At 51.1% G+C, this 25,395-nt stretch overlaps 1 protein-coding gene across 1 annotated transcript in view; it reads right to left on the reverse strand.

The window, feature by feature from the left end:
- Positions 1-16,490, reverse strand: part of SNRNP200 (small nuclear ribonucleoprotein U5 subunit 200) — a 38,259-nt gene extending 21,769 nt beyond the window's left edge. Inside the window, exons 1-18 of the mRNA XM_073325223.1 lie at positions 16,325-16,490; positions 14,549-14,712; positions 12,714-12,885; positions 11,973-12,165; positions 11,474-11,529; positions 10,309-10,407; positions 9,446-9,598; positions 8,650-8,749; positions 8,402-8,538; positions 7,535-7,618; positions 7,096-7,269; positions 5,998-6,135; positions 3,565-3,720; positions 3,002-3,172; positions 2,503-2,696; positions 1,384-1,507; positions 637-786; positions 152-262 (exon numbers count right to left, since the gene is read on the reverse strand). Of these exons, the coding sequence (XP_073181324.1) occupies positions 152-262; positions 637-786; positions 1,384-1,507; positions 2,503-2,696; positions 3,002-3,172; positions 3,565-3,720; positions 5,998-6,135; positions 7,096-7,269; positions 7,535-7,618; positions 8,402-8,538; positions 8,650-8,749; positions 9,446-9,598; positions 10,309-10,407; positions 11,474-11,529; positions 11,973-12,165; positions 12,714-12,885; positions 14,549-14,712; positions 16,325-16,369 (2,421 nt within the window). The 5' untranslated portion in view covers positions 16,370-16,490. The remainder of the gene's footprint in view (positions 1-151; positions 263-636; positions 787-1,383; positions 1,508-2,502; positions 2,697-3,001; positions 3,173-3,564; positions 3,721-5,997; positions 6,136-7,095; positions 7,270-7,534; positions 7,619-8,401; positions 8,539-8,649; positions 8,750-9,445; positions 9,599-10,308; positions 10,408-11,473; positions 11,530-11,972; positions 12,166-12,713; positions 12,886-14,548; positions 14,713-16,324) is intronic.
- Positions 16,491-25,395: the final 8,905 nt, after the last annotated feature.

A 25,395-nucleotide genomic window follows, 5' to 3' on the forward strand; every position in this document is an offset into this window, starting at 1 on the left:
ATCAACAGACTTGCACTTCTAGTCTCCGGGTGGAGCATCCCAACACATGCTGAAGCAGCCATCACTTAAAGCAGTGCGCACGTGTCTCACAGGGACGATCCCGGCCTGAGCTGAACACACATGCTCCGCTGGGAGCAATAATCACACTCACCTGAATGTGCTTGTCAGCAAACAGATCCTCCACCAGCGTTCGGTCTACTCTGCTCATCCCAGCATGGTGAATAGCAAAGCCGTATGGCAATAGGTCCTTCAGCTCTAGATTCTGCAGCAAAGGGACAACTAATTACAGTCAGACTCTTTAGAGAGCGACTCCACAGTTCACACCGCAGGCCAGGACAAATCCTGGAGGGCAAACCAGGGAAGGGATTCCTCTGAGCCTGAGCTCCTGAGCATTAACAAGCGCTGGTCTCTCACGCTGCCATGAAACCAGCACCCCCACAGGGAACAAGGACACAGGTCCCACTGTTCCTACTGAGAAGATTTTGGTTGAATGCTGTGAGTGAGTGTAGAGACAAGAGGGAGAGAAACCTCGATTCTAGGGAAACGTGGCAAGCTTATGACGTGAGCCGCAGTATTTTTGTCCCCCCCAAGTCTGTTAGGCTGTCACACCACACCGGCCAGGCTATAGGCAGATACCTTGCACTGCTCAGCTTCTGTCCTCAGGACCTCTGTAGAGGCTGAGCCCTCGCGAAGGAAGAGGCCCAGTGTATCTTTCTCCAGACACATGTCCCTGATGGCTCGAGCTGTCTTCCCTGTCTCCTTCCTGGAGTGAACGAACACCAGCACCTGTCAAACGTACCACACAGCACTGTTATCGGCGCGCGGGGGAGGCCATGGCAGCTGCAGCTGGCAAGAGTTCTCCCCCAGCCCATTCCCTGTGCTCAGGAAAGCGAGGTGACTATGGCGCAAAAGCATGGCCTAGAAGACACACTGGGGCATGGTGCTGATGCAGCAGGTCTGGGCTGGAGCTGCTGGCCTGGTAATGGGAGCACCACAAGAGAAAACCGTTTAATGCTGGAAGAGGAGAGACGCTTGGCTCTGGAAGGGACTGTGGGCTCAGTGAGCTGGCTCAGGAGGGAGCTCCAGCCAACTCTGACCAGAGAGGTTGGGGTGAGGCACAGCCACGTGGGAAGAACGGAAGTGCTCATGCTGGATGGTCAGCAGGGGGAGAAATAGCAGTTTGGGGGTACATATCCCTGCCTCAGCTGCTAGTAGCCAGCACAGATCTACACTTCTATCCACAGACAGAGAGTGCAGCAGTTCTGGAGCTGGGAGCAGAACCCACGGGACAAATGTAAAGAGAAAAAGCTTATCACCAGTGCACCATAACCAAGAGGCTTAAATGCACCAGCAAGTAAAACACCAGCAGAACGTCAGGCCTACCTGGTTCTTCCCAGCATGCTCCATAATCTTCTCGTAGACAATCTCATTCATGATCTGGAAGCGCTTGATTGCTTTCTTCTCTGTGATTCCCACATAAGTCTGCTCCAGGGGCACTGGGCGAAAGCTGCAATGAGAAGCAGGTAGCATGAACTGGCTGGAATGGCACCTCCACGCTATGGATTTCTGCCACAGATCAGATGGTTTCTATTCAAGAATTACCGTGCAGATCCCTTTGCAAGCTTCAATATAGCCCCTTCACAGAGACTCCATGCTAAATACCCTCCTGTTCTAGCCCAACACAAAGGTTCAGTGAGTCACGTTCTGGCCAAGCACTGCCTCCTTGTTTTAGTTCTATGGCAGCAGTATTCAACGGTCACTTGAGTCCATTCCCTGGAGGCACGTCCTCAGATATGGATGAAACTTTGCAAGCCACCTCAGAGCCATTCAAAGCTTACCCCAAAAAGCTTCTGCAGCAGATTGGGGTGGAGAATCCCTTTTCTTCACCTCCAAGCTTATGTTCTGAACCCAGGTATGAATATAACTAAGGCTAAGATTATGTCACGGAATCCGTGACTTCCAGAGACCTCCATGACATTTTCCACTTCAGTCCTGGGGCGGTGGGGCTGCAGCTGTCAGCTGGCTGGAGGACCCCGCAGCTCCCAACCGTGGGCCCAGAAACTCCAAGCCGTTGCCGGCTCCTGAGGGACCCTGGAGCCCAAACCACCCATTTTGTCAGTTATTTTTAGGAAGTCAGGGACAGGTCACAAGCTTCTGTAAATTTTTGTTTGTTGCCTGTGACCTGTCCCTGACTTTCCCTAAAAATAACCATAACAAAATCTTAAGGTTAAGTATAACGAGTAGTCACACCACCTCAGGAAAACACCCCTAGGGTGCATTTCAGGGATGCGATCCTGGACCTACAGAGTCTAAACGGATCTCCCTAGAAGCCACAAGCTCATCCCGTGGCCAGTTAAACCAGGCTGGATGCCCAATGAAACCCTGGCACCACCAACTTATTTACGATTACTTTTTAAACCACCTCCCCATAAAGATCTCACCAAAGATCCTGGCTGCTTCCCCAACTGGATTATAAAAGGCCCTTCCCAACCTTTCCCGCACCTGTTATCAAAGTAGAATAAGCCTTTGACAGGGTCCACTCTCAGGAACGTAGCTACATCCTCATAGTTTGGGAGAGTGGCACTCAGGCCAACAAGCCTCACATCCTCCTGGGTCATCTCAATGTTGCGGATGGCTCTAGCGACCAAGGACTCCAAGACAGGGCCCCGGTCGTCATGCAGTAGGTGGATCTCATCCTAGAGGAAAAAAGTGGTGGGAAGAGGTTGACTTCCAAGGGGAAAGGCTTGACTCACTTCTTTGCTGCATGTCTGGTTCATTCGTATTCCCTGCTGGAACTGCATGGCTGGGCTTGCATAGGTTTAAACACCCACCCATCCACCACTCCCAGATGAAGTCTCACATCAATTATGGCCTCCTCAGAGACCGCAGAGACCCTGACATAACCCCTGCTGCTGAGGTGCCACGAGGCACTTCTCGAAGTGCAGTCACAGCCAGCGTCACCATCTTTCAGGGCACTTGGGGAGACATTACTGCTACTCACCAGGATAATGAGGCGCACCAGCTGGGTATAGGTGCGCTCCCCTCCCTTGCGAGTGATGATGTCCCACTTCTCGGGGGTGCAGACGATGATCTGGGTAGCATTGATTTCTTCCTTACACAACTGATGGTCTCCAGTCAGCTCGGCCACATTGATGCCATAAGTGGCCAGGCGCTAGGAAAAACCAAGTATGGTTAGGCTGGATGAGAGCCCAGCGCATGTGAGGAGACCGCAAAATGAAAGGGCCTAAGCAGCAGCTTTGGGAAAATCGCATGCATAATTGCATACCTCTCCCAAGACTACAAATAGGGTTTTCCGCACCATGGCATTAAGCAAGACACAGATTCTTCCTCTATGGTGCTGAATCACAAAGCTTGGAATGGAGGCATCAGGCCCAAGGGAACAGGGAATACCAGGCACAATACCCTCTCCTCCCAAGGCTTGATACCCTTTAATGCTAGAGCTGAGCTGGGGCCCTTCTGAGTACAGACCTCACAGGGGCAAAGCTCCAAGTCCTTGCTCCACTCCCCCTCCCCCGCAGGACTAGACCGGAGTCATTCCATTACCTTCCCAAAGCTGCCCACCATCTCCTGCACCAGAGACCTCATAGGGGCAATGTAGATGATCTTGAAGTCGTCCACGTTGATGGTTCCATCCATGTTGATGTGCTTCCCGATCTCGCGTAGCATGCACATCAGAGCGACATTGGTCTTCCCCGCACCCTGGGAGACAGAATACATCTCTGTAGTCACACCCTACACACCGTTGTAATAATCTCTGTATAAACTGCGCCTTGTAAGGTATCAATTTAAAAAAAAAACCTCATAATTTGTTAATCAGTATTGGCCTGGTAAAACGTGTGTGCAACATAATATGTGAAGTTATAAGAAAGTTATAAGATTCCCCTGAAAGGCGTTCACAACACACGTTCCAAACCCCAAAGCCCTGCCCAAAAAGACATTGACAAACAGGTCTGTCCTAAACAAAGGAGATGTGCTCTGCTTAATTTGCATTTAAGCAGGAAACTGTCATCAAGCAGGAAGGGAAGACAAAGGAAGTTCAACCAGTGGGGGGGGGGGGGGGGAGAGACAGCAGGGAACATCCCTCCACTAGACACTTTGGCTCCTGTCTCAGCTGGAAATGGTTTTCCAAGAGAGGGACTGAAATGACAAGGAGAGACCCCGCAGACACCCCCCTCTCCCTCCCTATCACATTCACTGAGCCTGAAGAGACAAGGGAAGCAGGCGTTGGACTATGGGGGAGGGTTTGGTCAGTAATCTGCCGGAGCGCATGGTAAGAAACTTTGCTTGAATCTAATCTGGTTTGTTAAGTTAGGTATTAGTAAATATCTTGCCTTTATTTTTCTTGTAACCATTTCTGACTTTTATGCCTCATTATTTGTACTCACTTAAAATTTACCTCTTTGTATTAAATAAACTTGTTTTACTGTTTTAGCTAATCCAGTGTGTTTTAAGTTAAACTATCTGAATAACTTTGACAGAAGAAGCCGCCATATGATTCCTTTAAAAAAACTACATATTTAATATATTTGTACTAACCAGGAGAGCGCTGGGAAGCACAGGACATACATTTCTAGTGGAAACTCTAGGACTGGGGGAGTGTTGGGGTCACCCTGCAATATAACCAAGGCTGGTGAGAGTCAGGCTGTGGCTTGCATGCTGGAAGGCTGTTGATGAGCAGCCAAGAAGGAGCTACAGCAGCAAGGCATTGTAAGGCACCCAAGGTTGCAGGACAGGGGATAACACAGCCCTCCACCGGTCTGGATTACACCCTGGTACATACACTGAATCAGCCCCATCAAATCCACAGCCTCCTCACAGAAGCCAAAGACAGATTCCCCTCTAAGAATGAGCCAGTCCCCCCGCTAAGATGACGTAAAACTACTCAAGATAGTTCCAAAGTCCAAAGTAGACTGTGAAGAGCTACAAAAGGATCTCTCAAAACTGGGTGACTGGGCAACAAAATGGCAGATGAAATTCAATGTTGATAAACGCAAAGTAATGCACATTGGAAAACATAATCCCAACTATACATATAAAATGATGGGGTCTAAATTAGCTGTTATCACTCAAGAGAGAGATCTTGGAGTCATTGTGGAGAGTTCTCTGGAAACATCCACTCAATGTGCAGCAGCCGTCAAAAAAGAAAACAGAATGTTGGGAATCATTAAGAAAGGGATAGATAAGAAGACAGAAAATATGTTGCCTCTATATAAATCCATGGTACGCCCACATCTTGAATACTGTGTGCAGATGTGGTCACCCCATCTCAAAAGAGATATACTGGAATTGGAAAAGGTTCAGAAAAGGGCAACAAAAATGATTAGGGGTATGGAATGGCTTCCGTATGAGGAGAGATTAATAAGACTGGAACTTTTCAGCTTGGAAAAGAGACGACTAAGGGGGGATATTATAGAGGTCTATAAAATCATGACTGGTGTGGAGAAAGTAAATAAGGAAGTGTATTTACTCCTTCTCATAACACAAGAACTAGGGGTCACCAAATGAAATTAATAGGGAGTAGTTTAAAACAAACAAAAGGAAGTCTTTCTTCACACAACACACAGTCAACCTGTGGAACTCTTTGCCAGAGGATGTTGTGAAGGCCAAGACTATAACAGGGTTCAAAAAAGAACTAGGTACGTTCATGGAGGACAGGTCCACCAATGGCTATTAGCCTGGATGGGCAGGGATGGTGTCCCGAGCCTCTGTTTGCCAGAAGCTGGGATTGGGAGACAGTGGATGGATCACTTGATGATTCCTTGTTCTGTTCATTCCCTCTGGGGCACCTGGTATTGGCCACTGTCGGAAGACAGGACACTGGGCTAGATGGACATTTGGTCTGACCCAGTGGCCGTTCTTATGTTCTAAGAGAGTTGGGCTACAACTCAAAGTCTGTGCTAAACAGGTGGGGCTGGAGGCTCTGAATATCTATGAGGTGGCCTCATGGGACAGGAGATAGCTTGCCCGGATCCTTACCGTGGGAGCACAGAGTAGCAGGTTCTCATCAGTCTCAAGCGCAGCACGGTAGAGTTTGCTCTGAATCCGGTTCAGTGTTTTGAACCCCTCAAACCCAGCTTGGGCATATTTGGGCAGTTTGTCCACAGAAACCAGTTGCTGAAAAGGTGAAACATAATTAACATCAAAGATCAGGCCCTCTATTGTGCAGCAAGCAGGGCACTCTGTGGTCTATAAGAGAGACCCCTTGGGGAATGGCAGTTAGCTTCTTTGTCTCTCTCAGTGTGGCTGGGATATGCTTTGTGCATAGCAGTCCCAGCAGGCAGTAAGAGATCAGATGGGGCCCATTAGACCAAAGCATTTGGTCTGGGGGCTCCAACTGTTGATCTGCAATCTCACCCATCACTCTGGGCAGTGACCAGCAATGCAATCAACTAGCATAGAGGATTCTAACTCTTTGGGCCAACACTACCGATCCCACAGACTGCACCCTCTTGTGTACCGGGCAGTTCCCACCGCGGGTCAGAGTTCACAGGGGAGCTCCGACTGCCAGTGTGGGGCAGCCCAACTGCAAAGCAGCCATTGCAGTATGTACCACAACAATCCATAACCCTGTACAACCAGCAATGACTCCTCACCACATGGGTTTGAGTTGTCTCCATTTTACAGCTTGGAAAACTGATGAAGTCCAAGTGACTCATCCAGCCAGAACTGGAACCCAACCATGACTATGGCCCATGCTCATTTGCTCAGTCCGGCAGACCAGCTTGCAACCGACAGAGGTGCAGCAACAGCGCCCCCAGACCCAGCACAGCAGCACCTATGCTAGGTGCACATCCCAGGCATTAGAAACCAATGGATCAGGAGCCATTTTTGGTCACATGAAATCTCAGGTAAGCAGAGCTTAACACTCAGGCTCCCTAAGGGTCATGTGTCGGAAGGGGCCCAAGTCCTGCTGGCCCCAGGGCGCGTTGTGGAGATGCTCCCTCAACACCTAAGTTGCTCGCTGCAAACAAGAAGTGCCACAAAGCTGGCGGGTTTCTGTGGGGGTGGGGAAGAAGGGACGCTGGGTAATCCAACCATGCCCACCACTGACCGAAAGGGAACAGAGTCACCTACCTCTTCGGAGCCGAAGGGCTTTGGCTTCAGGGCAGGAACATGCACCTCCTCATAGCCTTTGCGCTGCCTGCGGAACGAGCCGTCAGGCAGCTGGCAACGCTTGTTGGCCATGAAATGGCTGCCCTGGGCAAACACCAGATCTTCCAGGTCCAACACCTGGCGCGGGGCCAGCGCCTGGAAAAAACCAGAAGGGGCATCAGAGAAAGAATGGGAGGGGCCCAGATTTGAAGGGGAAGCATGGCAACTGCTCCCTCCAGCCTGCAAGTCTGCTTTCCCAGGCAGATCAGGGGCTTAACCTTTCACACCCCACCCGCAGGCAGCTAGATCAGGGTGTCTTCTGCACCCACCTGTCCCTATTTAACAGCCCCCTTGCACTCATTCAGCCCCTCATCTAGCAGTTCCTCGAGCATCCAAAGAACAGATGCCTTAAGGGACACACCTCTCCACCCTGATCCAGATCCATGGTTTCCAGGTCTGTGTCCATCCGGGACTGGCGCACACGTTCCCTGCGAGAGCGTTCCTCCTGGATGGCAAAGAGAGAGGGCAGGTTAAAACACTGTGCAGACACCTCTCAGTGGGGAACAGCAGCTGCTGTGCCCCACTCCGCACACTAGCGCCTGCTACTGCCCCACTGCGATAGCTGACTGGTGAGGCAGCTCCACAGGCTGGGAGTCCCTCTAAGCACAGCCATCCATTCAACCAGAGCCACCTACTGATGGGTCACTGGAAACCACCACCACCAGGGCCAGAAACATCACCTGTCCCCCAGGGGAACATACTGGAACTGACCCTGTGCAGACGGGCATAAGAACAGGCCGGGTCCAGGCACAGGAAACATTCATTAGAAGGACAACTGCAGCATGGAGCGGACCCAGGGAGCTAACAAGCCATGCTTAGCACTACAGTGAAGAGGACTCAGGATCAGACCCTGGTCTAGATATCTCAGCTCCCTCAGAGCACAGAGGAGGTCATGCTCAAAGCCTCCATAACCCCTTCCAATTATTGATGAGCGGATCCGACATGCTCCAAAGGGAGTTTCATCTCAGAGGACCCCGTAACACAAGCAGTCGCAATGCTCTGCACCCAAAGCTGGATCTGGCTAATATGAAGAGAGGATGCATGGTCAGTCTACAACCATCATCACATCAAACCTCTATGCTGTGACCCAGGCAGGCCGTCACCCGCCCATCCTTTCAATTTAGTGATCGCAGTGAAATGTGTGTGTGACATGCATGCAAAGTGCTACTGCAATGGTGTCAGCTCAGATGCAACAAGGACCTTATGGGCCTCTCTCCGCTCTTCTTACCCGAATCAGATCTTCCTTCTCCGTCTCATGCAGCTGATACAGAAATTTTGACAGCTCGGGATCAGATTCCATCTTCCCCATGATCCTCTCCTTCTCGGCTTCACTTTGTGCACTAGCCAGCAGCGTACAGTACAGGACTGGAGGGAGAAAGAGGGTGAGAGAAGGCCGCTACAAGCACAACCGGAGCAGAACACAGGCAAAGAACCAGGGTCACAGCACTCCAGGTTAACGAGGTGCTCAGTACTCACTCATCATTCGGTGCTGCCTCAGCACCTTAATGAAGTCAAAGGTGTTAAAGCCCAGGAGCAGGACAAGCTGGTTTTCACACTCCCTGTCATCGCCGGCAGTCTGGGAAAAGAAGGGACAGAAAGAAGCTGGTTAGATCTGTTGCCCTGCTTCGCCATGGGAGAGGGCAGGGGACCCAAACTCCCACTGCATAGCAGGTGCAGCCCAACTGCACAGCAAATACCAGCTACCCGCCAGACTTACACCTGAGATCCCCCATGTAACAATCAAGACTCTAAGCAGATATCTCACCAACACTGGCAAGAGTCTAACCAACCTCTTCCCACCTTCCTAAAGAGGCCCCTATGGGCAGGACACCTGGGTCATCTATGCTGGTGCAGTTTACAGGCTTTTAAGCCTCATAAATACTGTAGATGAAGGGCTGGAACCCGAGATGTGCTGGGCACCCTAATTCCAACTGAAGTCAAAGGGAGTGAGGAGCAGGGCCATGGTTAGCATGGGGAATACCACACCAGAGTTGGCCTCCCAAAAGATGTTTCTGAAAAAGCAGTAACTGTCACCCAAGAGAAGGGCTGCCCATGCGTTAAACCCGGTCCTCACAGCAGAGGAGGGACGGGGTGGGTGTATCCTCAGGGGAAAAGAGGCACAGTAGCAAACTGTTTGGTTGTATTAACATTTTAATATGGAAGAATAGGTTCAAATTGTAAAGAACTGCCCAGGCAGCTTCCTGTCTTCCAGCCAAGCAGGCCCTGAGTCTGGAACCTTCTCCACCCAGAGGCAGGATAATTGGCCACATACCTTTAAGATCTCTAGCACCTCATCTGCTTTCTTCTGGGACACAATGGCATCATCGTAGAAGCGGCTCAGCTGCCGCTGAAGCCAAAAGGCATCAATGTCTCGGGGATGCAAGTCTCGCTTCTTGGAGCTCATCAGCTCCCCTGACGCCACCAGCTGAAAGACAGTCAGTGTCTCCTTACGGCCTTCCTTCGCCCGCGCAGGACTGAGTCCCCAGGAAAGGCACAGACAGCCCTTTGGGTAACCAAAAGCACACCCAGTATTGCCCCATCCCCCATGGCCATCATGTACATGAGCAAAGCCCTGGCAGCAGCAATCACTTGTGCTATTCCAGTCCCAGAGGGGCACTCGTTTTGGCTCTGTAACTGTGCAGCTCATCAAAGGGGGGGAAAGCCTTCTCCAGTGCAAATACCGGTTTCCGACAGAAAACGTTAGGTCCTGCCCAAAGAGAAGGCTTTGAAACCAAATAAGTCATTGTGAGACCTCAAAAGAACAAAGATTTTGTTAATCACACTCTCACCACCGGCCAGGAAGAGGAGACCTGCGCATGAAGTCATCCCATTAGCAGGGCTCTGGGGAGAAGGGGATAAAAATCCCTGACAAGAAAAAAAAAACTTGGTTCTTTTTCCTGCTTGGACTCTAAAGGGGAAGAAGCATAAACAAAAGAGCCCCAGCTGTTTTACCAGGGTAGACCAGAATCTATCTGGTCTATAAGTCCAGCCGGGAGCCCTCCACTAGATCTGTCACACTAGTGTCTGCTATCACCATTAGGAATGAAGTCCCCAAAGCTTTAATACAGCCACCAACTTCAAGCCAACCCTCCAGCGATAGGAAAGTGGCCTTTCGCCTCCCCCCTGGGAACTCACATTGGCTGAGAGGGTGCAGCGGACAACGGCTTCGTCCCCTTCCATGTCATCATCAGACGCCTCATCCCGTACTTCACCATACACGTCCTCATCACCTTCCTGTTGGAACACACAGCTCCTGTTAATAGCTCTCTCCCAAGGAAACCTCATGGAGAAGCTCTCTAGCTCCCCCCTACACCTTGGGCAGGAATACTGGAAATGCCATCCCTACCGAGAACCGGCAGCACTGGTCCTTCCTCCAGCAGCAGAAAAATCATACTGTGGTTAAGGCAGAAGATCACACGACTTTGGGCAAGTCCTGTCATCCCATGCCTCAGTCTCCCCATTTATAAGATAGCATCGTATCAGGGATGGTGCTCCTTGTACTGGAAGCTCAGTAGAAGTGAGCATTATTATTGTAGTCTGGCATCTTGCTTTCAGTTGTGGCCAACACCAGATGCAGCCTAAGTCAGTAGAAAAAATAATGCACCACGCCAGTTGGGCACCCCTAAATTATGGGAGTGAGGGAAGATCTTTGTGACCCCATGCAACAATCATCTATAGCCTAAAGCAGGAAGAGGGACAGTTCCTTACAGATGCCATCCTAGCCCCGTGTCAGGTCCCTTGTTCAGGCTGAACTCATTAGGGTGTACAAGTCGTTTCAATCCTTTCCCACCTCAAGACCTTCAAAAATAAGCGCTACCAATGACTCAGAGGTTCCTGCATTGTTCCACCTTAGGAACCAGCCAAAGCAATTCTTTTCAGACCCTCACTCAGGAAAGTGTTACAGAAGAGCAAGTACATTAAATAGCCCCAAGCGGCTCACATTTAGAAAAGGCATTGCAGGAAACAGGAAGTCAGAGAGATAGCAAGTTTCGATCTGAAAGGGACTGGTGAGGAGGTCAGGAAGTCTGATAGCTGATCAAAACCAAGCAGGTGGCCTATGGGCCAAGCCACAGAATTCATACACATTTCTGTGAAAGGCAGTACAGCTTAATACAGTAATTTACAAAGCCTTCCAGTGCCAGGAAGCAGGGTCTAATCTTCCGGCCTGGCTCGGCCTTGCTGGCCAACATGGCTGAGATTGATCCAAACTCTAGCTCCCTGCGTACCCAAGCCCTGTTCACAACCAGCAGCACAAAGAGTGACAGTTCAGCCACCACCTTAGAAGCGTCTGATCACTTACCTCTTCATCAGACTCAAACTGCACATTCACGCCGTACGTCTCATCAATGTTATCATCTGCAAAGGGGGACAGAGTTAGAAGGGTGCAACCAAGCTCAACCCAGTTATCCTCGTTTTGCAAGAGCATCAGCACCAGCTAAAGCATGGAGAGCACACCCAGGGAAAGGCCAGAACACGGATACGTTCCCACTAGAGGCTAAGCAGAGAACATACCACTCGATTTGAGTCAAAAGACTCAACATTATTCACAGATGTCTCTGGCTTAGGCTAGCGTGTAGCCCTTCGTCTCCAAGTGCAATAACTATTTACCACCAATATCCAAAGAAACATTTTTCAAGCCCCGTCTCAGTTTGAAACACTTTCTAGCCTCCCTGCATACAGTCACTGTGCCCCGTTTGTGCACCAGCTATTGAAACACGACATGCTGACAACCCGTATACTGTGCTCTGTGAGATAATACACGAGAGCAGTCCAGGCACAAGCTCGAGGGTGATCCCTACCCATGTTCTGGATCTCCTTGTCACCACCATAGTCTGTGATCTTCTTGCCCAAGTTCACCAGCACATGGTAGCGGGTGTCGTCCGTCTGTCCTAACAGCAAATCGATTTCCTTCCGCCTCTCTTTGTCTCGCAGCTTCTCATTCTTCAATACAGCCAAGACCTCATCAGCTGCTCCACAGAGAATGTCACGTGGCTGCAGAAGAAATGAGAACAGCTGCAACACACCTGATTTGGGGGATACTCCATATACCTGACTGTGCATTTCCCGACAGGGATAAGCACTGCCACTGCTCAGCTGTTGAACTAGAAGACTGGTTCACATTTATGAACTAAATGCTTCCAGCTTTCTGCCTACAAAAATTATCTGGAAGCATTCCCCTCCGAAAACACTGCAGCACTGTGCCAGCACATGAGAAACAGCAACGGCCACGACACTGCTCAGAAGTTAGATCCCACCTTACAGTAAGGGCAGTCACTCCAGGTAGCTCAGGGGATGTGTCTAGTATCTCAGATGAAGAGCTTTAGCACCCACAAGTTGTTATACATCTCACTAGCTTGCAACAGAAGCGTTTGCTGTCTAGGATCCAAAGACCAGCTTATTGTCTGATCTGAGCTACAGCTCTGCCAGCTATTTGCCTCGCACACACACTAGGGGTTCTGACAACTGCACTCAGCTGATGTGCCTTCACATCACAAGCAGTTAGAGCAATGATACCCACACAGGTCCATGCACATCCTTACCTGGTCCCCAAGGGCTGCCTGAATGAAACTTAGCAGCACCTCATAGGTCTCCCGGGTCTCCTTGGTTTTGGGTTTGTAGATGATTCCCACCATCTCGTCAATGCCCTCAGAGAGCAGCGTATAACCCTTCATTTTGTTGATATCATGCCTGTCCTCATCACGCTTCCTCCTCCTAGAAAGTAGGGAAAGGAAATCATCACACAATTCAATCAGCAGATGAAGCTGCTTCTCCAAATTATGCCAATCCTTCTGGCTGGGAAAAGACGATGGACAAGCAACCCTCAAATGAAAAAAGAAAAGGAGTACTTGTGGCACCTTAGAGACTAACCAATTTATTTGAGCATAAGTTTTCGGATGAAGTGAGCTGTAGCTCACGAAAGCTTATGCTCAAATAAATTGGTTAGTCTCTAAGGTGCCACAAGTACTCCTTTTCTTTTTGCGAATACAGACTAACACGGGTGTTACTCTGAAACCTCAGGTGAAACATTTTCTGTCCCCACATTTGACTTTAAACCCGTCAACATGCAGTAAAAGTCACCAATCACCCGTTACGTATCCAATAAAGGACCATCATTCTAATCAGGGGTCATTTACCTTTCATTGAAGACAACAGATAGTTTAGGTGCAATTGTTAAGGTGGTGTTGGACGTTTTAAAACTGAAAAGAAATGTGTTCACTAGGTTTGCTTGCATTTTTTTAAAAATAAAAAAACATTTTTTATTTGGATTTAACCATCAGCTGCAGTATTTGTAACTTCTATACTGAAATACTAGGCTAGTGCAAAAGACACCAAATGGTCAGTTTCCCTATCAATTGCCATTGTCTAAGCAGAAACAAATTAGAAAGTAAGCACTTGGCATAAATGGTGGCAGTTTTTGGTTTTTTTTTAATAATTCAAGCTATCAGTATCTCAAGAACTTTTTTTAAATGTGATTTTTTAAAAAGCCTGATACATTTGAAGGGATACTATTTTCTAGCCATGACACAAGTTACTTTCATTTGTTTCAAGTTCAATAAAAATTCTCTCTGCCTGGCCAATTCACATGGAACTCTTCTTCTCCACAGCAGCACATGACTGCAGTGCTCGGATTAAATCCTTATGCGAGAAAATTAACTCAGCATTAAGTCTGATGCAATTACGATCTTAAAGTCATGGAATTTTGAGTTGAGGTTCCTCAAGGCAACCTTCACTGCTCCTTCCCGCATTCGTGCAGCATAACAGAATCTTTCTCTATAGGGTTACGCCATCTGTACTATCATGTGCATATCTAAGGTTTATAGAATAAGTTGCAAGTAAAACAAATCAAGAGTATACAGCTGAACTTACATAAGAAGCAATATTGAGGAGGGCTGTGAACAGGTATCACTTTAAGAGCACAGGCTTTAAGAGTTTTCCTAGATAACTGCATGATAATTAAGGTTAAGATTTTGCCATGGTTATTTTCAGTAAAAGCCAGACAGGTCACAGGCAATAAACAAAAATTCAAGGAAGCCCAGTGACCTGTCCATGACTTTTACTGAACGTAACTGGGAGAGATGGGATTGATAGCTCCAGACCCTGCTGCAGGTGCTGAAGCCAAAGAAGTCACGGAGGTTCATTAAAGTCACAGAATCCATGACCTCCATGATTAAATTCTATCCTTAATGATAATCTCTGAAACTCAGGCAGTGGGGAAATACTTTAAATTCCCAGGGCTAGATCCCACACGAGCTTTTCAGCACAAGACTCCTGAATACCATTCTGCAGTCAGGATGCTCTCATTCAGTGCTCTGTGCCCATTTAGTCTCTTAGAACCCCAAGCTTCGAAAGACCAATTCATGCGTAACCCACTCACTTTGCTCGTCTCTCTTCCTGCATCTGGGGTTTGGTTCTTTGAGCCTTGTCACCCATTCGAGTGCCCTCCAGCTTCCCAACCAAGGACAGCACCTCCCCTGTAGGCTCATCTCTGCGGGTCCTGTCGATCAAGGAGCGATCAGCTTGAAGTACGAGGTTAGAGTTCTGGATCACAGCACAATAGAACAGGTAAGAGGTGTGAAAAAACCAATGCAACAATCTCTATAACCCCAGCCAGGCCAGTAGTAAGTTTCATTATTGCCAGTGGCCCATCCCAAACAAATTCCCACACATCATCCTCATTACTGTAGCACCTAGGAGACCTAGTCATGAGCCCAGACCACATGGTGCTAGGCACCATACAAACAGAACAAAAAAGACAATCTCTGCTCCCAAAAGTTTACAATCCAAGTAGAAAACTAGAGACAACAAATGGCTACAGATGGCAGAGCACAAGGAAACAATATATTGGCGATCAACAGTGGTTTCAGCACACTAACAGCTGTTAAGCTTTTTGTAGGCCTTACTGCAAAGGGCAGTTTTGAGAAGGGATCTGAAGGAAGATAATGAGATACCTTTGCAAATATTTACAGGGAGTGTCATAACGGGGAGGGGCAATACAGGGAAAGCATGAAGATGCTTGTCCGAAAATTTAACAAGTGGATGGTAGCAGCAGCCAATCGGAGGCAGGAGTCATCAGCTCAAGAGCAAATGAGAGATGATAAGTAAGGTGGGAATTGACCATGAAGAGTCTTGAAAGTAAGTGAAGACAAGTAGCTTATGTTTGATACAATAAAAGGGCACAGGTACCAACTTTCCAATGTACAGGGGTGGAGGGACCCCCACCCCTCCCCCAAGGCCACACCCCCACTGCCTCTTCCCGCCCCTCCCACACACCCAGCCCCAGAGTACCCACCGAGTCAGCGCCTATGATAAAGGGGGACCCAGCGAGGGAAGCAAAGAAAGGGGTGACATGATCAAAGTGACGGGCTAGGGACATTATCTTTGCAGCAGTATTCTGAACGGATATGAGTGGGGCAAGACTGCAGTGGTCCAGGCCAGAAAGAAGGACGTTGCAATAATCAAGATGCAAGATGAGCGCTTGGACAAGAGTTTTAGCCGTGTGAAGAGAGAAGTAAGAAAGGCCACGTTGTGGGGATATTGCGCAGGATCTAGGATGCAACGGAAGGAAAGGAACACCACACAGCAATCAGAGACAGAAGTTCAATGAGCTCAGGGATGAAAGGGATACGGGGCAGTAGCTGGAGAGGGAAGCCGGGTGACGGGTAAGTTGGTTTTATAAATTCAGAGGACGAAACGCAATGCTAACGCCCCATGGCTGCGAGCACACAGCAGTCGGGCAATGTGAAGCGACGATTCCCACAGCCACCGTGCCCCCCCCCCCCCCATGCATACAGCGGAGCCTAACGCGGGCCAGGCGCCAGCCCCCTGCGTGCGGCCAGAGCCACCCTGCAACCCAGCGCCTCCGGGACCGTGTTTCAAGGATGCGAAAACTCCCTCTCCCCGTCTGTACGGTGGGACGGGGACCGCAATGTTACAGCACGGCTACGGCCTGTAGAAAGCGTTCACAGGTTCCAGTCGGTGCTTCCTTCCTGCAAGGAAAAGGGAGGGGGAGGGGGAGGGGGAGGGGGCCGCCCCCCCCCCGCGGCCGGCTGCTCCCCTTCCCCGGGCCCCCTCGGGCGGCGGCGGCCCCCCCCGGCCACGCACCCGGGCCCCCCCCCCCAGCGCTCCCGCCCCGGCGGCCCCGCCCACTCACCGCCTTGTACTCGTACTGCAGGCTCCGCGCAGTCACATCCGCCATGGCGCCGCCTCACCCGCCCGGACCCCGGGGCCGCGGCCCAAACTGAACCAGGTCGCCGCGCCGCGCCGCGCCGCACGCACTTCCGGCCGGCAAGTCCTTCCGGGGCGCAGCGGAAGTGCCCTGCCGCGGACCCTGCCCAGACGTCAGCGCGTCCCCCTGGCACGCTGGAGCGCGCGGCGGCGTTGCCTAGCGACCGGCCCCCTCGCGTGGCGGCGCTCGCCGGGCAGGGAACGCGCCCGGCCTGCGCCAGGGGCCGGGCCCAGCTCTGCGAGCCCGGCCACCGAGCCCGAAGCAGCCGCCTTTCTGGGCGGGGAGGTGTCAGGAATCTGCCCCGGCCTGTCCCAGCGGGCTGGGGCCGAGGTCGCGGGGCTCCCGCCCATCCTGCGAGCCCGGGGGGCGGGGCTCCCAGCCGGTATAGCCCGGGGGGCGGGGCTCCCAGCCGGTATAGCCCGGGGGGCGGGGCTCCCAGCCGGTGTAGCCCGGGGGGCGGGGCTCCCAGCCGGTATAGCCCGGGGGGCGGGGCTCCCTCCCATCCTGCGAGCCCAGGGGGCGGGGCTCCCAGCCAGTATAGCCCGGGGGGCGGGGCTCCCAGTCGGTATAGCCCGGGGGGCGGGGCTCCCTCCCATCCTGCAGACGCGGGGGGCGGGGCTCCCAGCCAGTATAGCCCGGGGGCGGGGCTCCCAGCCAGTATAGCCCGGGGGGCGGGGCTCCCAGCCGGTATAGCCCGGGGGGGGGGCTCCCTCCCATCCTGCGAGCCCAGGGGGCGGGGCTCCCAGCAGATATAGCCCAGGGGGCGGGGCTCCCAGCCGGTATAGCCCGGGGGGCGGGGCTCCCAGCCGGTATAGCCCGGGGGGCGGGACTCCCTCCCATCCTGCGAGCCCGGGGGGCGGGGCTCCCTCCCATCCTACAGACCCGGGGGGGCGGGGCTCCCAGCCGGTATAGCCCGGGGGGCGGGGCTCCCTCCCATCCTGCAGACCCGGGGGGCGGGGCTCCCAGCTGGTGTAGCCCGGGGGCGGGGCTCCCAGCAGATATAGCCTGGGGGGAGGGGCTCCCTCCCATCCTGCGAGCCCAGGGGGCGGGTCTCCCAGCCGCTATAGCCCGGGGGGCGGGGATCCCAGCCAGCGTGACCTAGGGGTGTGGGGCTCCGTCCCATCCTGCGGGCCCCGGAGGCAGGGCTTCCAGCTGGTATGAGCCTGAGCCACGCTATTGTGTGAAGCATCAGTGTTGTGTTTTGCTCTGATCTTTCTCCCAAAGGGTGGGGTGCGTTCTCTGTTGTGGTCACTTCAGGCTTGGAGCATTGTCCAGGATGGTGAGTCACCCTCAGGTGTGCAGAGCCAGGAGCTCTGGCTGTAGGGTCTAACGCTTTGGCAGGAGCACGTGAACCCCACCTCTGCTACTTCTTGGTGGATTTTTTTCTATTCCAATACGAGGAAGTTGGTGAATGAAGCACAACAGCGAAATGAAAAGCCTGGTCGTGGGCTAAAGCCAGGGACCGTGCGGGTAGCAGTTCAGACTGAAGCAGGGATAACTTGCAATAGTGCTCAGGATTAGCTGGCACAGGGCTGATGATGGCACGCAGTCCAGGTCCTTTCAGCTCCTTTCTTGGCCCCTCACAGTCACAGCTCCAGACAACAGCTGGGCCACTGATATCCCAGGTTTGCTCCCCATCTTTATCCTGATGCTGCTTGATGAGGCCTAGGTACACATTCTGTTTACTCTGTTTATTCCTGCCCAAGGCATGGGCATCATCTAATTTTGTCTTTCCCTCTAGGCTCTGATGATGGCCATTACCAGCAAAGAATAAATATCCTGGGCCATGTGGGTTCTGCGCTGGGGAGTTATACCACTGTTTGAATCCTGGCATGGGTGACACAAGAAGTAGGCACCCAGGAACTAGAAGGGTTGACTGGGTTGTGAGTTTCCTTTCTGCATCCGGCAGCCAGAGGGGGAGATCCAGCCAGCTTGCAACTGGCTACCTGGTGGAGCCTCACCAGCATTGTCTGTGCTTAAGCCTAGGCAGGATTACTGGACAGAGTGGCCTCTTTGACAATCATGGTCATGAAGTCAGTTTTCTGGGTCTCCCTGCCCCACACAAAGAGATTCAGAGACCTCTGCTCTGGAAACTGATGTGGAGGGTTAAACTGTTCTAGAGAAAAGGAATGAGCTGTGACACGGAAGGAAAGGCAGAGTCAGCCTAGGGGACTTCTGGTGCCCAAAGGCATAATGTAAGAGTCACAGTTACATGGGTGGGAGCCCCACAGCCTCATGCGACTTGGAAATTCTCCAGGATAGAGTCAGGTGAACTCAAGTGTCTTGTCTTGGTTTCAAAGTCTAGTCTCAGGCTGATGTCCAGCTGTTTAAGTAGCAAAGCTAACAGTAATGCTACCTCATTTCCACATGCACTTTGGATCTTCAACAGACTCTAAACACAAGAACACACCAGCTATAAGTCAGCAACGTACTCTTCATTAAGTTGTTTTTCTACAGAGCATACATACGTAAGACAGTTGCTATCATCACCAATACAGTGATGTAGCTACACAGACAAGTCATGGCACTACCCAGATTGTCAGAGGCACTCAGCTTAAAAATAAGTATGAAACAATCTTGTCTCTGTCATTGTGTCTTCCAAGCTGGCTAGAGGCACCACCGGAATGCATCATTCTAGAATTACAGATTCCAAAGGAGTCAGTGGTTGCATGAGGCTGGGGGATCTGTGATTCTGGTAACTAGGTCAATTTGCCTGGATGGGGTATGTGTAGGTCACATTTTCAGGAGCCATCCATTTCCAGATTCCATCTGATCTCATCTGATCCTTTGTTGACCTCAGTAATCTTCTGGTGATAGTGAACAGAGTCTGACAACGTAGTGGGGCATCTTAATCCCTGGTATGACCATTTTACTGAAGTAGCATTACACCAGGATGAATTCAACCTGTGGTTCGGGAATACTCGCCCTGACTGGTGAAGATCCATCGGCTGAGCAGTGTGACAGCAAGACTGAATGAGCAGACAACGAATTCCTCTCTTACTTACCAAGGCAGGGCAGGATTTCAGTGCACTGGGAATGAGAGAAATGTGAGGAAAGTTGGAACATACGAATGGCCATGCTGAGTCAGACCAATGATCCACCTAGCCCAGTATTCTGTCTTCCGACAGTGGCTGGTGCAAGATGCTGCAGAGAGAATGAACAGAACAGGACAATTTATCAAGTGATCCATCCTGTCATCTAGTCCCAGCTTCTGGCAGATATTTAAGGACACCCAGAGCATGGGGTTGTGTCCCTGGCCATCCTAGCTAATAGCCATTGATGGACCTGTCCTCCATGAAGTAATCTAATTCTTTTTTGAACCCCGTTATACTTTTGGCCTTTGCAACATCCCCTGGCAATGAGTTCCACAGGTTGACTTCTGCTTTGCTTGAAGAAGTACTTCCATATTTTTGTTTTAAACCTGCTGCCTATTAATTTCATTGGGTGACCCCTGGTTTGTGTGTTATGCGAAGGGGTAAATAACACTTCCTTATTCACTTTCTCTGCACCAGTCATGATTTTATAAACCTCTGTCATAGCCTCCTTAGTCATCTCTTTTCTAAGATGAACAGTACTAATCTTTTTAATCTTTCCTCATACGGAAGCCGTTCCATATCCCAAATCATTTTTGTTGCCCTTCTCTGTACTTTTTCCAACTCTAATATATCTTTTGTGAGATGGGGCAACCAGAACTGCACGCAGTATTCAAGGTGTGAGCATACCATGGATTTATATAGTGGCATTATATTTTCTGTTCTATTATCTATCCCTTTCCTAATTGTTCCTAACATTCTGTTTGCTTTTTTGACGGCCGCTGCAAATTGAGCGGATGTTTTCAGAGAACTAGCCACAGTGACTCCAAGAGCTCTTTCTTGAGTGGTAACAGCTAATTTAGACTCCATCATTTTGTATGTAGAGTTGGGATTATGTTTTCCAATGTGCATTACTTTGCATTTATCAACATTGAATTTCATCTGCCATTTTGTTGCCCAGTCACCCAGTTTTGAGAGATCCTTGTGTAACTCTTCGCAGTCTGCTTTGGACTTAACTATCTTGAGTAGTTTTGTATCATCTGCAAACTTTGCCATCTCACTATGTACCCCTTTTTCCAGATCATTTATGAATGTATTGAACAGCACTGGTCCCAGTGCAGACCATTGGGGGAACCGGTATTTCCCTCTCTCCACTGTGAAATTCTCATTCAATTGCAGCAAGGTCTGGCTCAACCTCTTCTAAGGGCACATCTGCCTAGGGAAATTGGACCATACAATAACACATTTGGGGCATGTACATTTTATGTCCCAGTCTCCCAGTGCAGCTAGTCTGCCTGTGAAGAGAACCCAGAAGTAACTCTGCCTCCCTGTTGCTACAGATCAGTGGCACTGGCCTTGGAAGCTCATTCTGAGAGGGCCTTTGGTTTTCCTGGATATAGGGAGGGTGAAGCTGGAGCAGAACCATACCTGGCAACTGCAAAAGCAGTCTGAAAGACAAATTCCAATGTCTGATTTCCCCCCACTCACTCCTTCTTGTGGAAATCTGCTTGTTCCAGTCAGGTTCTCAGAAGAATCCTGCAGGTGCTAATGAGCATGTGACCCAATGCCATGTTAATTAGCACACTGCCACTGGGAACGGGAGAGCTGAAACCAAGGTGAGGCATGACGCTCAGCTGGCTTGATCATTAGGCAATTTAAATGGAAGAGAAGAGGCCAGTATGTTTCTCATTTCCTCCCCATCTTGTTTTCACACCTTAATTTCAGCTGCAGCCTCCAGAACCTGAATGGACTTGAGTGAGGTTTAGAAGAGCTGAGGTCAATTTTGTGATCATTGGTTTTCACTTGCAGGTGGGCATCAGCAGGGAGCAAAGACCCCACAAGTCACGAGAAAGGCTCTTCTCTCTAGATTCCCGGCCAAAGCCTCCAAACTGTCAGCGTTTTATTGGAACCAAACCCAGATATTGAAGATCTGAAGTTCTCAGGCCCTAAAGTGATGGGAGAGGTATAGAAACTCTACCAAATATAGACACCTGTGCTGTGTCTTCCTGCAGAGCAGCTTTCCCAGTCCCCTCTAGCCAACCCTTCCAAGGAGCTTACCTTGATCCGTTAAGAATAGAGTGTCCTGCTTGCTTGCTCCCTGCCTCTCTTGGTTGAGTTCCAGCTCGGTTGTGAAATCCCCATGAAGCGTCCTTGCAGAAGGATTGAGGCTGTCATCGGTACAGGAACCTGTTCATAGCCTGAGTCCTTATTAGGTACAGAGGATTTATCCCGCGGATCAGATTTTCTACTCGGCCCTGCTGCCCCCAATGGTTGGTACCCAGAATACACGTGTGCAATGCTGCAAATGAAGCAATAAATTCCTTCTGACCCCTCTGAGGGTCAACTGATACCATGCGTGGAGAGCTTTGATTCATTGTCTTAACCAGCATAGCCACAAATTAGATTAGGAGCTAGAAAATTATCCAGCCCTTTTGATTTAAACTCCACTGTTGGTATCAGACTCTCTGACCTCCTGCTGCAGTGAATTGCACTGCCTGGCTTCGGGCTGTAAGAAGTAGTATTTCCTTTGAAGAACTCTGAATGTACTGCCCTGTAATGATATGAGATGAGCTGGGTTTTGCTACAGCAATACAAGAACGCCCTTTGTGACCTAAATGCCACTTTATCCCTTCCCCAGGAGACATAATCCTCATTTTGGCAGTTGCTCATTTTAAGAGATCCATCAGCAGAGCTGTGTGGGGAGGCCAGGACTTGATTAGCAGGGGGGCTGCAGGTTGGGCTTGTGGACACTGTGAAAGCTGGGGGCTGGGTGGGAATCCCCACACTGGAATAGCAGTGGGCTGAGAGTCCAGATCGTGGGGCATCAGCAGAGCCTTGTGTGGGGAGCAAAATTCCCTCGAAGCTGCACGGCTGTGCGGACACGCAGTCTATTAAGCGCCACACAGGCACTCAGGCTGCGGTGGGGAGAGATGCCTCTCCCGCAACTCCAGACCTACTGCACCCAGGGAAGAGGTGCCTCTCCCTGCTGGCCCCATTCCAGCCCCGGCCCGGACCTGCCGCGGCTGGGGGAGAGGCGCCTATCCCGCTGCCCCAGCCCAGGTGCTGCTGCAGGGAGAGACAGCTGCGGGGGAATCCTCTCTCCCCGACGTAGCCCCAGGGAAGCCTGAACTTCAAACCCCTCCTCCCTGGCCCCACCCCAGAGCCCTCAACCCCAGCCGGAGCCCTCACCCCTACCCTCTACCCCAGCCCTGAGCCCCTCATCCCTGGTCACACCCAGGAACCTGCACCCCCAGCCGGAGCCCTCAACCCCTCTACCCCAACCCTAAGCCCCTCATCCCTGGCCCCACCCCAGAGCCCACACCCCCAGCCAGAGCCCTCAACCCCTCACCCCAACCCTCTACCCCAGCCCTGAGCCCCTCATCCCTGGCTCCACCCCGGAGCCCACACCCCCAGCCAGAGCCCCCACACATCATGTCCATCGTGGTGCACATAACAAAATTCATTCTGCACATGGGTGAGAAAACTTCGAGGGACGCTGGTGGGGAGCCCAGCAGTAGAAGAGCAGCTGGGGCTGAATGTCAGGCTTGTGGCACACTGGCAGAGATGTAAGTATCGGCCTGGTGGCACAGCCCTCCATCTGTCTTGCTCTCCTTTTCAGTCCCGCTCCCTGCTCTTTGACTCTTTTTGCTCCGTTCCTTTGATTCAATGAGTTGTCTCTGAACTCTACGATGATCCCAAACCTTCCCGTCCTGACCCATTCACCATCAGCCCTCTGTTCAGAGGGCACTTCATTCCTAGCCAATTAACTCCAACCTGTCTGCTGGCTTCAGCTGTGTCCTGGTATCACATAGACCAACTGGCTTGCGGCTGCTTCTGTGGCAGAGGTTGTGTGGATGGCGGAGTTACTGCAGGCAAAGGAACTCCTTCCTTCTGCCTTCCCTGGCAGCCTGAGTGGGGACTGCTGAGGGGCCGGGCTGGAGCATCCCTGCCAGGGTTCTCTTCTGCTCTGCTTCGGCCCACCTTCCTACCCATGCTCCTGACCCATTCACTGCATTTCTCCCTCCAACCTGGCCCCCTCCCACTACTGTACCTGAGTCCCCCCCACTGCTACAAGGGAATGCATCTCTCTGAAGTCTTCACTCCATGATATACAAAGGTTTATATTGCCATGACTTCCCCCGGCTATAATCTAACTCCCAGCCAGTGCCTGGAGCAAAGCACAACTGTGTGACAGGGGAATGGTGTTCCTGGTGGTGTTTCAGAATGGTTGAAGGGTGAAGATTGTAGCAGGGCTGGCAAGAGAAATCACGAACAGGGTGTCTGTGCCAAAATACTGAGTTTTACGCTGACCCCTGTCCAATAGATGTACCCCATATCTGAGAAGCAGAGGTGTCAGACTTGTAATGTTTCTATGCTACACAGTACAGTACAGCGTCCCGATTAATGTTCTTCCAACACTTACTAATTAGTTTCATATTGTCACAGTAGCGATTATTCAGCCATTCATTCAAATCAGAGAAAACTGTCACAGCTCCTGGACACACATCTCTAGTGCCAGCCAAATCTGCTCTCCTCCATTGGACACCTAGTGTACATCAAGATAAGGCCCCTATCATCTAGGGGATCACAACCTTTTCTGTCACCAGTGAGATAGATGCTGCCAAGCAGGTTAAATCGTCGGCAGTCCCCATGTCACGGTGTGTTTCTCGCTCTCTCACAAACTCATGCAAACCCAGGAATTGCCCAGAATCCACGTGTTGGCAATTCTGGCAGCGCATGTCTCTTTTCCTTCAGCAATCCAGGTGCCTGCACTGTCTGTTCCAAACCCCCATGCTGTTTGTCTTGGGAAGCACCACATTCATCTGCCCTCAGATCAGGAAGTAGCAACTTGGGTTCCCTCCTCCGGGGACTAGTAAAATACAAATTTTCTCAACCAACCAATCCACGGTTTGACTGCCATAGGCGCCGACTCCGTGGGTGCTCCAGCCCATGGGGAAAAATTTTGGTGCGGGAAACTATTCCTGTACTTCGTTTGGCAATAACCCTGGCTGGGTGCCTTCGTACCATATCTGAGTCTGTGGCCATTGGGGGCTCTCTCGGGGTCTGCTCTGTCATCACGCAGAGGGAGCACGCGCACACAACCGACTGTTATCAACATTGAACCGAGCAGAGCACCACACCGGTGATGTCTGACAACACCGCCTACCGGGGATCAGCTGTTCTGCGGCATGCAGGAGGTGCAGGGGGCAGCAGTGGGGATGGGGCACGCTTGTGGAGGTGGGAACTGGGCGGGAAGAGGTGGGGGTGGAGTGGTGGCGGGGCCAGGGATTGAGCTCCCCCTGGGAAAGGAGGAAGCTGGCGCCTGTGGTTCCCAGCATTCTGGTCGTTTTTTTGACGGCCACTGCACATTGCGTGGATGTTTTCAGAGAACTCTCCACAGTGACTCCAAGATCTCTTTCTTGAGTGGTAACCGGTAATTTAGCCCTCATCTTAGTATGAATAGGCATGAAATTCCCCAGCCCAGCCCCCTTTTTAAAGCCAGCCACAGTGTCTGACTCCATCTGCTCCCCCGGTTGTGAATTCCACAGCCCGGCTGTGTGAAGGACTGTTCTTTTATTTATTCTACATTTACCAGCTCATCCTTCCCCCCAGGTCCTGATCTACGTCACAAAAACATCGCCTACTTTTTTCAGAGAAAGTGCAGGAGACACCATGGCACTTAGGGGCCATCAATCATTGTAGAGCCTGAAGACGGTCTGTGCAGAGTTTAAGACACCAGCTTTGCCCCACTGGAGACCTGGTTTTGAATCTGTCATGGATCAACAGGGGAACGCAATGTTGTGCTATGCTAGCCCACCTCACCAGCTAACTAACAGCTTGGCCTGCGTGAGCTCCTTTCTTCAAGAAAAGCCGGAGGCTGGACTAGCATGGCGTGCTGCTAGTCAGGACAGAGGCGCATTGGGAGGAAGGGGAGGATAATTTGGAAAGACAGGCACTGCTGCA

Source organism: Lepidochelys kempii, chromosome 26, assembly GCF_965140265.1.
Source record: "Lepidochelys kempii isolate rLepKem1 chromosome 26, rLepKem1.hap2, whole genome shotgun sequence".
In the NCBI taxonomy this organism is placed as follows: Eukaryota; Metazoa; Chordata; order Testudines; family Cheloniidae; genus Lepidochelys; species Lepidochelys kempii.